Genomic DNA, 16,337 nt, shown 5'->3' on the forward strand with positions numbered 1-16,337 from the left:
TGAGCATTTTTACAGTTTGTGTTGCCTCCCTTGACAATATCATCCGATTTTACCTTTTTCATTCCTGTCTCCGCTAGTCTTGCAGCCTAAATGAGAAAGCTGAGTAGTTTTTGATATATTTTTATTTTTGATTCGGTCATTCAGTGTGGTGTCCAACGTTCAATTTGTGCTTCTTCCCGCTGTCAAGACTAAAAATCTGTGTATGTGGGCGGAAATATAATGAGTTTTTGCTTGTGGAGAGTCTCGTCTTTTTCAATAACACCCGTGTCTGCTCCTAGTTTTTAGCACACTTGCAGACTTCCAAACTTTTAGGAAACTTAACTCAATGGTAGTTTACCTTTAAGTTAAAAAAGTTGTCAGAGATGTGTCTCTACCTCTTTCCTCCCTTTGACATACAGTATACGCTGCATGTGATTCACCTTGCGGTGGCGGAAAGTGAGCTATCATTCTGCAGAGCATTGTCTAAAAGGAAACCACCAAGGAGTCATCAAGGAAAGAGTCCTGGCCTGACAGCAAAACCCAGGGGCCTGAGAGGGACATGTACGTACACACACACACACACACACACACACTCACACACACAGGCATGATGAAAGCTTCTCCAGAAGGAGAGGGGTTTGCTTGTTATATATTTTGAGATTTGGGCCAGGAGACTGGTGCATGTGTGCGTGTGTTGGAGGAGGGTTCTTTCATCTCCTCAGCCCCTCATCTGTCTTTGTACAGATAAGAGTATGAAGCTGGAAATGACAGTAATGGAGCAGATCTAAGAAAATACCTGAGAAGGGGGCAACGAAGGGAAGAAGTGACAGAAAGAGAAGGTGAGAAAGACAAAGGGTGTATAAGAATAGAAATATCACAATGGGAGAAAAGTGTAAAGCGGCGCCGAGATCTTTCTCTCGGCTCCGACAGAAACTGTCACTTCCACACTCTGTCCACAGCTCCGAGGTCTACAGCATTCCTCCTACTGAGCACCAGTCATGGTTCAAATATTTCATCATCTACTAGACTAATGGGGAAAGTTTTTACAGTTCCTCTCCGAATAAATGGAGTGACTACACCACATACCATACATATAAAATCATACAGTATGTCTCTAAAATGATGCAATTATTGTGATTTCATTTCATAATTCTTTCTTTTAATTTGAGTTTTAACTATTTATTTCCCCTTTTGTTAAAATGACAAACATCTAAAAAAGTTGATCAAGGCTTAAGAGGAGACGGCTGTTAACAGCATCAATAACAAAACATATTTTAGCCTCTTAAAAACTCCACCTAAAAAAAACAAATCCATAAGTTTTTAGTTATACTATACATAAAAATGGGAAAGTGCCAGAAGTAAACAAGCCACCATTGCTGCAGTAGCGTCTCCCTCCAGTCTACGCACACTTGAATGCAAGCTGTCATGAGAAGTGCACATTTTCTGCTTTTACCTTTACTTTTTGTGAAACGTTATTTTTGACAACGATGTCTAGGAAGTCAGGAAGAACCTGTGCAGTTCTCGGCTGCTCCAACGCTAATGTCAAACTTCAGCTTTGGGAAAAATGGAATGTAAAATACAGAAGCCTAGACTTCAGGAAGAGTGGCCCTGTCTGAGACCAGACACTCTGCAGACGTTCACTGGGCGTACACCGAGAACTGTGAATTCCTGAAAATTTTAATACCTCTTCATCTTTGTATGAAGAGACAGAGGATAACAGAGTATATAAATGTTATCGAAGATCTGCGCCCTCAATACAAACAGTATTGGAGGCATTTAAATATACGATTTAAGATTCAAAAGTGAGATGTTGGTTCTCAAGGCAGACCTGCAAAAAGTAAATGAAAATTCAGTTGTTACATACTCACCCTCAAGCCAATTGAAGGTCAGGTTTAGTTTTTTAATCCACAAAACACTGCTGGAGTTTCACAGAAAAACAGCGTTGCAGCATCTCCAAAACCCTGACCACAGCCCAGTTAACTAGTGAGTGAAAGTAAACGACATGTCGGGCTTTAGGAGACTTGGATTACGCCAGACAAGCAGGACGCGAGAATCTGCAACGCTCACGAGACTTTCACAAATCTTGGGTTCCCCTCTAGACACAGTTAGTGATCCTGCATGATGTGCCACCGTAATGACAACGCCGCTAGATGGCGCAACACACAAACTGGTTGCTGAATTTGCCTAAAATTTGAATATTTTCACCACTTCACCTTCACCTTGCCGTCAGACAGCCTTTTTCCGATGTGAAAGTGAGCGAGCATTGCTCTCTCCAAAACAACAAGACTCAAGAAAAACAGCAATTTTACTTTCATTTTTGTTTGTGTTATTGTGTGGCTTCTGTAGTTTAAGAGATTAGTTCCAAATCATTTCAGACTCCAGGCAGTCGTAAACCAGCAACACGCTGTGAGGTATAATTATTGTTTTTCCTTACGGAGTCTGGTTGTTTGGAGAGAGCGATCTTTCACGTATAAAAAGTGCTTAGAAACGACTTCAGTGCTGCCTGTTTCTTCAAAGTTGAGAGCGTGCCGACCACTGTCTACCATCATTAATACACCGACTTTCTTTAAGTATCTCATACAACCCAACCTGAACTATCCCTTTAACAGAATATTGTCTTGCAGAAAGAACTTCTTCACAAGGAGTATCAGTTAAGTTCCAGCACATAAATATCCAGCTGAAAAGTAAATTCATGCCCACAAGCATAAGAACAATCCTTACTGTGACAGTAATGACTGGATTCTTGATTAAATACCCCCTGTAAACATGGTGGCATCTGATTAATTTTCTTAATTTTACTGTGTAATAAGAGCTATAGGGGTGGGCTGGGAATTAAGTCAGATTCAGGAAGAAGCGACTGCAGCTCTACAAAATATGAATAAATTATTAATTCAACATGTTTTTAAATACATGTCACAAATTACTACGACATAAAGTAAAGAAAAGTGGTTCTGATTCCTCCCAAAACTCTTTCCGATACAAGTGCAGACCGGATGTAACAGAAGCGAGAGCACTTAAACCTTCTTCAGACGTGATGTAATGAATTTATGGCAAAATTATGCAAAAATGTCTGCTTTGATTAACTTCAAGTTGACCTGAATCTGTCTACTGAGCAAACGTGTTATTTTCGGTGCCTCTATATGCTTGGATTCCTGTTTATCAGGCACACCCAGGTAAAATTAATACAGTCTACACACCAGCTATACTGTCATCGAGGTTTAAAGTTCAGTGTTTGTTGAATTATTTTTTTTGAGAGGTTTTGATTCAACGTTACTGTCACTTCAGAGGTGCAAGTTTCTTGTGGTGTTGTTGGATTATACTGAGTTAAACAGAAAGCTGTGTCTAATACAATATGTGAGTATTATCGATATTATGGGGTGGGAAAAATAGTGTACCAAAAACAACTGACAGTTGTATCTAGTTGCAACTAGTCTTCAGTGGTCTCGCATATGTCCAGAGCGCTGTGTCCGCGCTGGACACATTATCCTTCTCTAAATAGGTAGCCTCGCATTCATTCGTATCATTACGTAGGTTAGGGTTATGGTAACCTGCCATTTCCAACATGTAGTTTTCTAGGTTTGAGATTGTTGTTTCCCGTAGCAATGGGATGTTGAAAACAGTAACACACAGATAGCAAAAATCGAGGACAATGACACCTGAAATAGGTGGTCAGTGGCAGGTTTATACCCACAGTCTACATCAGATGACTCAGACGTTTACAATGAAGTTGTACTTTGGTCAGTGATGCATTGAGCTATGCTAACACCAATAGGCTAACATGCTCACACTTACAATGCTAACATTGCTAATGTTTAGCAAGAACGCTGTTTATTATGTTCACCATCTTAATATAGGTTGCTAATCTGTTGAGGGGAATGTTACAAGTTTTGCAGATATTTAGATATCAACTAAAGTATTGGACAAATGTGTATCTAATGATGGGACACCACAGGGACATGGATGTCTAAACAAAATTCCAAGGCAATCCATCCAATACATGGTGGGACATTTCACATAAAAACAGAAATGTCAGCCTCATGGTGGCACTAGAAGATGACCAAAGTCATTAGGATTCATAGTCTGGGAGCCATGAAAATTCCATGATAATCCATCATACAGTTTTTGAGATATTTCTCAGTTTTTTCTTCTCCTTTCCTGTCATTTTCACGCCTACGTAAACTTTCATCATCTAATGGATAAGTTAACCCACAGGGCAATCGCCACAAAACCTGGCATATTCCTTTAAGAAGAATGGTGAAAAGGACACAGGGAGCGTAACCGAGGGATTTGATGCCTATGGAGGGATAAAGAGATGGGGTTGGATAGATGACAGCGGGGACAGCGAGCATAATGAGCTGATCAAACGATTGTGGGAGAATGAAATGCCAGAGTAGCTTAGAGCGGTGACAGACTGAGCTATCAGGGAATTCCTGGTCTTGGGTGTGATAGTCAGCTGCCTCTGCTCTCATTGGAATCAGTTAGGCCTATTTTTTGCCACAGCACCTGCACGGTTTGCTGATCCCCACATTTCTCCCTTTTTTGTTTTCTCTTTTATATCCCTCTGCTAAACATAAACAGCTCCATTCTGTCCATTCTCTCTCAAGCCTTTCTTTGCATAAATCTTATTCTGTCTACAGGCCGTTTCTGTCTGTCCATTTTCCATCAATCTGTCCTCCATTATTCCATCTTTTTCCCATGGTCACTAATCAAATTTGGACACTAATCCATTTAAAAAGCTCGTGCCTCTGGCATTTTGTCCCATCTTTGTACTTTCACTTATGCTTCCACCTGCACTTGTCGAATTATCTTTCTTTTGTTTGGTTTAATTGGATGTCCTTGAATAGGCTGCCACTTTCCAAAAGTTACCTCACGAGGAACTCAGTAATTAATCAGGTTGATTTTACATAATCAGGTACAACAATGGGTGTCCTCTCCATGTTATTTCAGACAAAGATCAATAAATGAACACCCCGAGAGGTCACACTCTTTCAGTCATTGTTTCTCCTCTGTCCCTAGTCAATTTGTGTCAACAGTGTGTGAAGTGTTTCCACGTCCCTCTTGCTACAGTCAGTTGTCAAGCCTGCAATCTCAATTTTTTCCTTCTTCTCCAAGATAATGAGGGTTACAGATTGGATGACCTGTGATTCAGTGCCTCAGATGGTGTCTGCCAAAATTAAGGCACGCAGCAAGAGAACACACTGCAACAGCAATTCAGGCAGCAAAATGTGGTAGGAACAAGAGATTACTCTGTTAAAGATGTGTCATAGTCTTGGTTTATGATCACGACAAAACAGAAATACCTGAAACAAACTAAAAGCAACAAAGGTGTGCATATGGGCAAACAATCGACCCATCCTAAGTCCCACCCCTTTTTGCTCTGTGCTCCAATAACAGTTGAGCAAAGCTTGCTAGCCAGTCACCTCAGTCAATTTTCTCCTTTCCTGTACTTACTGTAGATTAGTTACATGACATTACTCACGTGATATTACACATGTGATTTATATTGTAAATCAGTCAGTTTGGTTATGTTTAGGCACTAAAACTACTTTTCTACATTAACTAGGGCACATGATGTGACGGAAGTGACATCACTCACGCAACGACATGACTGAAGCAACATCTTTTAATTACATTCATATACATATGTGTATATAAGAACAGGTAACGGGAAATGAGAAAGTTGACCAAGGTTCTGAAAGGGGACGGGTCTTCGAACGGGTCAGTTGCCTCAACATATATCAGACACTTTGAGTCTGTTTACGTGCACATTCGTATCCTGGCTCTGATCAGGTTTTTGGAGTATCCTGGTTATGTTTTGCGCATTTAAACATCTTATTCCAGTTTCATGAACCTGGATAAGACCTTAACCCGGTTTTGAGACACCTCACACCGTCCTACCTGGATACTCTGACACGTAAAACACTTAATTTGGGCTGAGATGTTGAGAAATCAAGACACATCTGCAACTAGAAACTTGAAAACTGTATATGAATAACCAGGTTTTTCATGTTTCATGTAAACAACATATTCTCTGTACAATTTAAAACAGGATACTAATGCACATGTTAACACAGTCTATAATCCAGTGCCTCATGTCTAGTTTCTGAGAAAAGTACCTGGTTCTAAATGCTAGATTTTGAAATTTCTTTGTCAGCAGCTCTTTTACATCAGCTCTCTGCCATTACCCACCATGCAGGTATCATAAAATCAGCCTGAGTGAGCTTGTTTGTTTGGAGATTTTGCCCATGGGAACAGCCATTTGGACGGAACCATATAGCCTGGTGAAGTAAAACAAAGAGCTGCAGAGTGGACTGCCTAAACCCTTTCAGTTTACAGGATTAATATCAAACACCATGTAATATAACTTTAAAGTGGCACTCACACCTGCAGGCTTTGACCAAACGTTTTCTATCAGGAAATCTACATCCAATATTAATTTTTTGTCATTTTAATATATCTTATAATTGTCTACCTAAGCACTTGGGGTTTGGTAATCCAGCACAGTTTTATTTCACTGATAACAGCCTCACTGTTTACTGTAGGGTTCGCTGATTAAACAAACATGTTGGCTATCATGGGCAATTTTTGTCACTTTTGTCATTTATATTATATTAATTATACAAATTGAATAGCTCTTCCCCAGCAACAGACTCTCATTCAGCAAGTTATCCCAGTGGCACAAAGAGGCCAGCTTCAGCAGAGAGAGACAGCGGGGAAAAACAGCATGTGGAGGACTTCATGGCCCCAGTCAAACCCAAGGACCCGAGACCCGATCCGGGAAGAATACGGGTTCCATCCCAGGTCTGTTTAACATTATGTGTAATGCCCCAGTGGATTTGAGAAGACCTGGCTGTAATCACACAGGGTTGATCATGATTAAAGTGCTGTGTGTGGGATGTAACTTGCAAAATTTAGCATCCGCAAGCAAACTGCAAGTTGCATCTGTGGCCACAAGGTGGCGCCAAGTGACCTGTGCGCGTGGGTGCCCCTGCTCATGGGTCAGACTCACAGGGGAGAGCACAGATGATAGCTGTTAGCAACGTTAATGTTAGCTCCAACCAGCAAACAGTTGAAATTATCTTTGTTATGCTTGATGCAACAGAACTGCACAGCTCATTATAAATAAGTGACATTGGTGAGCTGTCACTATGACAGGAAGTGGACTTTTGAGCTGAAATAACAGGATTCAATCTTGCCGTTTCAATCAGCAAGACAGGAGTATCAGAAAACCTGGATGTGTTTTACTGTCTTTCTTGTTGAGGAGGACGCATTATATGTCACGTCCAGGTACAGGGGAGGTTTGGCTCCTGAATATCTCGGCTCTGCATGAGTCCAGTTCCCAGCTATCAAGTGATAGATGGGTCTGGTTCAGTTCCGGTCGTACATTCCAGAGACTTTTTGGGTTTTGGCAAATATTTTTGGACCCGTGAAGATGTGTGTAGAGCCAGAACATTACTCTCAGATTACTTTTGCCTTTTATTAGATATGACAAGCGAAGACAGACAGATAGCAAAGCTGGTAGACAAAGAGGGAACAACATGCAGCAACGGTACACGCGGTGGAATCAAACCCTAGCTGCTGTAACATCAACTCAGCCTCAATATTAATTATTTTCACGACCAAACCCGAGTTGGTGACAGATTGATGTAACAGTGGGAAGACTAACCAAGATGGCTTCAGTAGATTTTCATCAGCAAGTCATGTTTAATTTTGACATAAGTGCAGCAAATGGAGCAAGAAGCAGCAGCCACAGTGAATTGTTGATGAAGAGCTGCAGGCGACAGGCCGGACACCTCCACCTCAGAGGTGTAGTGCTATTTGTTTAAGCACTGGAGCACACCTATGACACACCTGCAATATTTCCTCACTTGAAGGAAAAAAAAGTGGCTTAACACCACTACACCTATGCTCCAACTCCTCAGCACAGTAACGGAGTCCATCATGCCCTGCGATGTGGAAAATTGCTTGCACCGTGTGCAGCATGAAATCAAATTGCAGTCATTTTTTTAGTAATTATTTTTGGCTGACTTCTTTATCAATACAATATGAGCTTGTCTGACTGGACTGTAAACAGACAGCAGTTGCTCTTACGCTGTATTTCTAACGAAGCAGCAACCCAACAAGTGTTTGTCGTACTATTAAACTACCAAGGGAACCAAATTACAATAAAAATACAGTTTTAGGTTTTTCATCATTAATCCAATAACCATAGCTGTAACATTCTCCTTGATTAAAAATATATTTTGTTTATATCAGCTACACAGAGATAATGTGTTCTGATGACACTGCAGCAAATCCTCCACAAAGAGATTTCCTCCTCAAAACCACAGCGCAAGAGCTCCCATCCTTAACATGCAAGCTAAACAATCCGCTTATTCTTAAACAGTCTAAGGCCTGACATTCTACTCTTCCCGATCTCACAAGGCTGTCTGAGACTTGCCAAGGCTCTGGGCTGTATCCCAGGGCTGCTCCTAAACCTTCCTCTGAGAAGAGAGGATGATATGCAGCGCCGAACACTGTTTGGGGGGATGACTGGTGTTGTTTTAGAGCATGTGTTGTTAACCTCCTTTGACAACAACTATATTATGATCCTCAAAACTCCAAGATTATATCAATGTCAGAGGGCGTTTAGCTGGTCTCATATCGGACATTCTGGCATGCTTTAATGCAAATATGTGTAATACACAAAATCCCACCACAATCACCATAATTCTCGGCTATAAAAGAGGCAGTTCTGCTTAAATCCAAATTGTTCCCTGTGGCAGAAACAAATCTTTTCATTTTTGTTGTGTACATTGGCCCACAAAAATGCCCTCTTCTCTGGCCAATTGCTCTATCACCAAGACTTTAGATTGCACAGATAGCGGTTCTCAGAGCCTTTCTATTTGAGGTGCCTTGGGTCTTAATCTGTAAAATCTCCAAACAATCTAGATCTTCCTAATTCCACATCCTCCATCTTATCTTTCACCTCAGTCTCTGTCTTTTTTGTCTCTGCGTCCTTCTCGCTTTGCCTCCTGTTCTCCTTCGAGCCAGTATTCTGATATTTACTGAAATTTATATGCTTATTCAAGTGTCCAACTATGAGCTGAGGAACAAACACACTGTGCTGATTGATTGAGGACATGAGCTCCACCACACAACCATTCAAGGAGGAAATAACTTCTTGGTATTTGTCTAAGCTCTCGCTTGTTTTGTTCCAGATTACAAGGAAAGTGAAATAGAACCAATCTCATTATCCTCTCCTTCTATGTTGAGTGGATAACCGCAGAATAAAAAAATGACTTTATCTTTTTTCTGATTCCGTTTTCAGCTTTTGTTTTTTCCACTTTGTTAAATGTCAAAGATCCATTTCCATTTAGATTGAACTTTTTGCCTTACACTCGGGAGATCTGTGACTCTGTGCTATGATGGCTGCATGGCATTAGCAGTTTGATGGCGCAGGGTCGACCTAACGTCACACACTTGGCCCATCGCTAAGGTCAGCGTACCTCCTGAGGCCTGGAACAGACAGGCAACTTGGTGAGCAAGGGCAAATAACATGTAATATTCCCTTAAAGACAGGTCAAAATTTGGATGTGAATAATGCAGAGAATTCAGGGATTTTAGGCTTCAAATCCACACAAATACAAAAAACAACCTTCAGAGAGAGAAGAGATGTGGTTTAGATTAAGTGTATGCTAGATTTACAATATTTTCACTGCTTTACTTTGCCATTAGAAAACCTTTTCTGACAGGAAACAAACCAAACCCCATAGGAGTCAGCAATTTTACCTCACAGAACATGAGAGCTGCTGATCTATCACCACCTCGATTAGATAGTTTGTGTTATTGTGTAAGAAATAAAAAGTAATAATCAAAATTTGGATGTGAATAATGCAGGGAATTCAGGCTCTTAGGTTTCAAATCCCCCCCAAATACAGAGACATCCCTCAGAGAGTGCAGAAAAACTGCAGTTTTTGTGGTGACCAGCACAGCACAGCATGAAAATAAAAGTCACATGTGTTTTGGTGTTCCAGTCAGAATTATTTAATCAGAATCAAAGATAAGAAGAATGACAGATCTTGCATGTGATCTCTGATTAAAGACGCCTCTCTGATGCGTTCATTTCTGCTTGTGAGCCCAAACTAAAGGATTAATTCATTCATTCTTCAGCCTCCCTTGGCACTTGTTCACAATTATGAAGGAATATGAACAGCAAATGAGAAAACCAGTTCTTTTTTTTTTTTTCTTCCAGTGAGTAATTTGATACTGAGCTGCAGATGTAGAAAACAATAAAATTTAATTCCGCTGGGATATGATTTTAACTAAGCAAAATGAAGCAAGGAAATACATGACTGCTAAATCTTATTGGTAAACATACACAGATACGGCTGCCATTTTCTTCCCAAGATAAAACTGTACCTACGCTGAGCCGCAGACACAAAAGGCAGCAGCTAGAGACTGTCCTTTACACCTCCAGTGAAGAAAACAACAGATTCCAGTTGACCCCAATTATCCTGCCTTCAACTCAGGCTTCGAGGTGAAACAAGAACAGCGAACTGCTGCTCCACGAGGCCAGAGGGCAGCTCTCTCTGATCTGCCACGTAAAGAAACAGTTCAATACAATTACTGCTGCTCCCAAAGAAAAAAATATATTAGAAGAAATGCTCCCGCTGTCAGAATGTATGATTAAGACTTGTTCTTTTGCAATCAGAAATCAAGGTGGTTAATCTTAAGAACAGAGCGAAACAATACTTTTTATGTCTGCTATCTTTAAAGAGATAGTTGGAATATTTGATGTCGGGCTGTATGAGGTACCACTGCACATCAAAATCAGTTCAAGTATTTGTTCTATTTAAAATATTTTCACCACTTTACTATCACAAAGACTTTTCTGCTGGTGAAACGACTGTTATATAAGCAAGAATATATTGCGCTCTTCAAACCAACCAAACTCCATAGGAAAAATCAGTAATTCTACCTCACAGAACACGGGGGTTGCTGGTCCACCGCCGCTTCAATTGGTTAGGATGTTGTGTGTTATTGTGTGAATTCTGTATTTCAAAAGGATAGTTTGGATTCACCGAAGTCACACAGTGACACAAACAACCTAAACGGTCGAGGCGGAGGTAGATGAGCAGCTCCCACTGTTCTGTGAGGTAAAATGACTGATTTTTCCTTAGAAGTTTGGTTGGTTTGGAGAGAGCGATATTTGGCTTATATAACGGCCATATTTATAGGAAAGGGCTGTCTGAGGGTAAGGTAAAGTAGTAAAAATACTGTAAATGATAGCACACACTGAAGCTGATAATAATTTTTCAGGTGGAACTTTTTTAAATGGCTGAAATACTCTTTTTTTACTGAACTTGTCCACAGCAGTTTATTGCTTAGATTCTGTGCTGCTACTCCTCTCTGCTTCTCAAACTTAGGGGTGTGTCGACTCGTTTCTACAGTAGGTCTATTGATAAGTACCCCATAAAAGAAAAATACAGATAACTACTGGAATTATGCTTGCATGGCTCCTCCCTATCCAATCACAGCTGCCCATGTGGTCATGCTAATAGCCCTCAAAAATGTGCACAATATCCAGTGCAGGTATGACGACAATGTGTGTTTAATAATTTGATGTTGCATGCCTGCGCCTGTGCATGGTCACAAAGAAGGACTAAACTTGGCCGTGTAGCCAAATTAATTTAATGTGTTGTGCCCAGTTCAGGGCCACTGCTGTAAGTACAAAGCAGATCAAGTTTACTGACAGGACCACCATTACAAACACAATTTATTTGCCTTGTTTTCTGTGTGGTGAAGAGGGAATGCGGCGGGGCAAAACTCAATTCATTACAGTGATCAAGGACTTTGTGAGTGGGGCTTTTGTGGTAGAATACAGCAGTTAGTTGATGATGATGATGATGATATTGTGCGAAATCATTTTTTATGTGGCCTTGAGCACTGACACACAATAACAAATCGGCCACAAACGTGAGTCTGGCAGACTCTCACACACACACACACACACACACACAAAGGGCTACATCAGGAGGCTTCAGTGTGAGTAGACTGACGCTTTCTTTCTGACATATTTCATTCTTCAGACTAGGGCTAGTCAATTAATCGATTAGATAGTGTTATTATCACCAGCGATTTTTGACTGATCGATTTAAGTCAGTTTTTAAGAAACAAATATCCTAATTCTCTGATTTCAGCTTCTCAAATATGAACATTTTCTGGTTTCTTCAGTCTTCTCTGACAGTAAACTGAAATCTTTGGGTTTGGGACAAACCAAGACATTTCAGAGCATTTAGGGAAAACTGATCAACTTTTTCACCATTTTCTGGGACTTTATGGACCAAACAACTACTTGATTAATTGATAAAATGACTGAAGGATTAATTGTGAATGAGAATAATCAGTTGCAGCCCTACTTTGGACTGATCCCTCCAGCCGAGATGTCAAACAGTGTGAACGGTGCAGCATCAGCCTCTACTTGGCGATATAATCCTTTTAGGTTGACAGCACACATACAGCTAGACCACTTAGCTCAAGGACAGATATTAATGATAATGTACACAGGCTGTGCAGGCAGTGTAGCTACACACTGCAGACCAGAGCAGCAGAATTTTTACTTATTTCTGTTTTCTTCCAGAGAAAAAAAAAGAAAGAAAGAAAGAAAAGCTGCAGTAAAGTCATTTCAGATAACAGGACCAGAGGCTTTTCTGTTTTTTTAGATCATATCAAGCACAAAATCAATGAATGACACAATCATGATGCAAACAATGCATAGTACCTCCAGGCAAGACAAATAATTAATAATTCATATTTATGTTAGTTTTGAAGGCTGCGCCTGTGAGACACAACCCTCCAACAAAGTGTCAGATAGAAACCAGTGTCAGACTTCCCGTCTATCACTGTCTAAAACTGCAACAGTTAGTTGCTTAATCAATTAACTGAAAAATATTTGATAATCGATTAATTGTTCTGTCATTTTTTTAAGAAAATCGCATTATTCTCTGATTTCAGTTCTTGAATGTGAATATTTTATGGTTTCTTTTGACTGTAAACTGAATTTTATGGACAAAGCAAGACATTTGTTTAACGGTGACCAACATCTGTCACCATTTTCTTACATATTAATTGATTAATCAAGAAAACGATCGGCAGATTAAATGAGAATGGAAAGGGTTGTTAGTTGCAGCCCTGTACTGTATTTCTTGTGGAGTGAAGTGGTGTGAGAAGCTGCCTCTGCCTCTGTCTAAACCTATATCTAAAGAAAATGGCACTAGTTTATTTCCCAAGTGTGATCAAAAATGATGGCACACTGATTCATGGCATGAAGTGAAATGCTGCCGGATACACAACTTGTTTTTGCAACCTGTTAACGCAGCGTCTGTCTTCTGTCCTAGTCATCTAACAGTGGTCTGTCCGTCCAGGGACCTGTCCGTCCAGCACCACACCGCGGCAAACAGACCTGATTACAGCAGTTCACAGTCTAAAGCGTGTAAATACACCTTGATAACGTCAGTCATGAAACTGGATATCACACAATAGCAGACTAGACGTCTCAGACAACAGAAAACTCGCCCGGTCGACGCTTTTACTTACACAAAAACTCCGAAAAGCAGAACTCGGATGCCAATCTCCAGAGCCAGTTCTCGCATGTTTTTCCTGCGGTCTGGGGGCGACACGTTCATGATTCTCAGATAATCCGTCAAGTGAAAACGAACAAAGGCAGGCGGCCCCGGTCAGTTCTGCAGGTTGCTCACTTTGTAATCCACCTTTAAACAAAGCGAGCGCTTCCAGACGGACGCGGTGCTCCTCAGTCACACACGCCGCGCGCCTCCATCGCTTCTCGGTCACCTGAAGCAGCCGCCTTCCCTCCTCTTCCCCCCTTCGCCTTCGTCCGTTTCCGCCGGCCACAGTCTGTTTCAGGCTCCTCGGGCGATTTTCTTTATTGCAACTCTGTTGCTGACAGCTGCTCCTCTGTCGAGCTCAGGTCTCCTTCTTCCACTCCATCAATTACTTAAACTGGGGTTGGAGTTTTGGGAGCGGAGGAAATGGCAAACGTAGGAGACCATTAGAGGTGTGGGGAGTACTGAGACTGAAAGTGATGGGAGACAGCAAAGTAAAGAGACTCTGAGCGTCACCGAGTGAGTGGAGTCAGAGTGGATCTCTCTCTCCTTCTGTGTGTGTGTGTGTGTGTGTGTGTGTGTGTGTGTCTCCCTCTCTCTCCCTCTTGGCTTCACTCTGGAGAATCAGATGGCTGGAGGTTTCTGGAACACCACTCAGGACTTCACTGTAGGCAGGCTGGTTGAATGAAAAAAGTGTGAATTAAAGTGCCTTTAATTTCACGGCATGGTCATGTTAGACCTTGAAGGGAAACTGGCACCATTCATGTGGATGTCCAGTCAGTGCCGATGGTAAATGTACTCAGTTGAAGCAATAAATTCATCAGTGTGTGCTATATTTATATGCAGAAACGCTGATTTTTTTCTGCTCACTGAGCTGTGTGACACTGCCCCACATGTACCAGGATGCACAGGTGGACTCAAGTCGGGGCAGGAGGTTGATCGCCTCCTCCGGTGTCCCAAGTCTGAAACAGTCCACTTGGATGCCCCTGTGGTAAATGAAACATGAATAGAGTGATGTAATGTCCAAGACTATGTGATTAGGTGTCTCTAGGGTGCCCTTCCAGTGGAGAAAATGCAGTTGAGTGTCCTCTTGGGTGCCCTCCAGTGGACAAATTATAATAAAATGCCCTCTAAGGTAACTTTCCAGTGGACACAACATGATGAGGTGCCCTCTAGGGTGCAATGTCAGTGGACTAAACGTAATAAGGCGCTTCTCTTTTGGCACGCCACGAACAGCCACTGCCAGGACGCACTGCAGAAGAGCTTATGACTCCCACACCCATGTTGCCATGTTATCACCCCCCTATAGCTATTTCAACTGTAGTTTTTTGGCCAAATAATAGCACCAGGTGGCAAAAAAAATACTTATCTAGCATGACCCCTGGCTACCCTGAGACAGAGAACACCAACAACATCACTGGATGCAGGAAGAACAACAGATTTAGTCTGCTCAGTCAATACAGCATGCAGTAGGGAATTTATTGCTTAAATTGACGACATTTACCATCAACATCGACTTGGACATTCACCTGAAAAGTGCTTAAGTCAAAGAAACGACTCCCTGACCAAGGCTTGATGCCAAAACACATCACAGTTTGTTTGTTTTGGGGTCTAACATGACCATGCCGTGACAGTTAAGGTATTTTAATTGTTTTAAAAGAGTGTTCCTAGAGCTTTTTGTGATTTTTGTGTACACAAATTACTTTTGACTGGGTTGCACCAACAAAGATTCATTTCTATCAGACAACTCACATCTAAGAATGTTTATTGCAGCAGCAGAACATAGTTAGAGTTTGGCATTTTGGCTCCAACCTCATCACTCCTCGAAGATTATGTTTACATAGAGATATATGAGAGTAATGAACACATATCTTGGACCCCCTGTCAGAGCCTGCAGGTGGATGTGTGTGTGTGTGTGTTTTGGTGCAACAGAATTAAATTTAACATTGATTTAGTAAAAACTAAACTGAGGTTTAAAGAGAGGTTTAAATTCTTTATTGATTTTGAGCTAGTTTAAAGTTTGGTACAACATATTTTAAAGCTAAACCATCATTTGAACGGGTTTAGAGATGAACTCAGCCTTTTAGTCCAGGAGGCGCTCCTACCCAAACATTTTTTGAACCGTTCTGGTCTGGAGGCATCGCTTCTGAACAAACATCTCCTCATAAATAATGAGGCACTCGCAGTAAATGTGACAAAGCAGCAGACCACTCAGGTGGTGTTCATGACCGGAACATTGTCACAACAGTTGAACGCCTGGTGGGAGGTATTAGGATCACCTCTCAGCCTGACATATGATATTATATTGTTGTGCCATGAGAAGGCTGGTTCAGCTGCTGCTCCTGTTGGCTCTTCACTGACTTTCCAATCATACCACTATGAAGGATCCTGCACCTCAGGGTGTATGCATCCAGACAGTGATAAAGGAGCACGGGGAGCAGCATACCTACGGGCCAGGAAACCTGGCCAACACTTCATAGACACACATGAATATTTGATGCCTTCTAAAACTGGCTCTCCCGCATTACCTGCCAGTCCAATATGTGCCTCTGTGTATATATGAATATGTGTGTGTGCATGAGAGAGGGAGGGAGAGACCATCGTGGAAAAAGCCCCTGACCCAAAAACTTTTCTGCTGCCTTTCTAGGTCACAAGCTTCACAAGCTGGAAACTGATTCTGCAGATGCAATTTGAAAATTGTGCATTCCTGTTGGTTAATAAGGCATCCAGTATGACTAAGATAAATGAGCATAT

At 41.4% G+C, this 16,337-nt stretch overlaps 1 protein-coding gene across 1 annotated transcript in view; it reads right to left on the reverse strand.

Moving 5' to 3' along the window:
* plpp4 (phospholipid phosphatase 4) overlaps positions 1–14,112 on the reverse strand; it is a 63,642-nt gene extending 49,530 nt beyond the window's left edge. The window contains exon 1 of the mRNA XM_084735896.1: positions 13,558–14,112. Within this exon, the coding sequence (XP_084592022.1) occupies positions 13,558–13,646 (89 nt within the window). The 5' untranslated portion in view covers positions 13,647–14,112. The remainder of the gene's footprint in view (positions 1–13,557) is intronic.
* Between the last annotated feature and the right edge of the window lie 2,225 nt (positions 14,113–16,337).

The sequence above is a fragment of the Lutjanus erythropterus genome, chromosome 14 (genome assembly GCF_056507025.1).
Source record: "Lutjanus erythropterus isolate fLutEry1 chromosome 14, fLutEry1.hap2, whole genome shotgun sequence".
NCBI lineage: Eukaryota > Metazoa > Chordata > Actinopteri > Lutjaniformes > Lutjanidae > Lutjanus > Lutjanus erythropterus.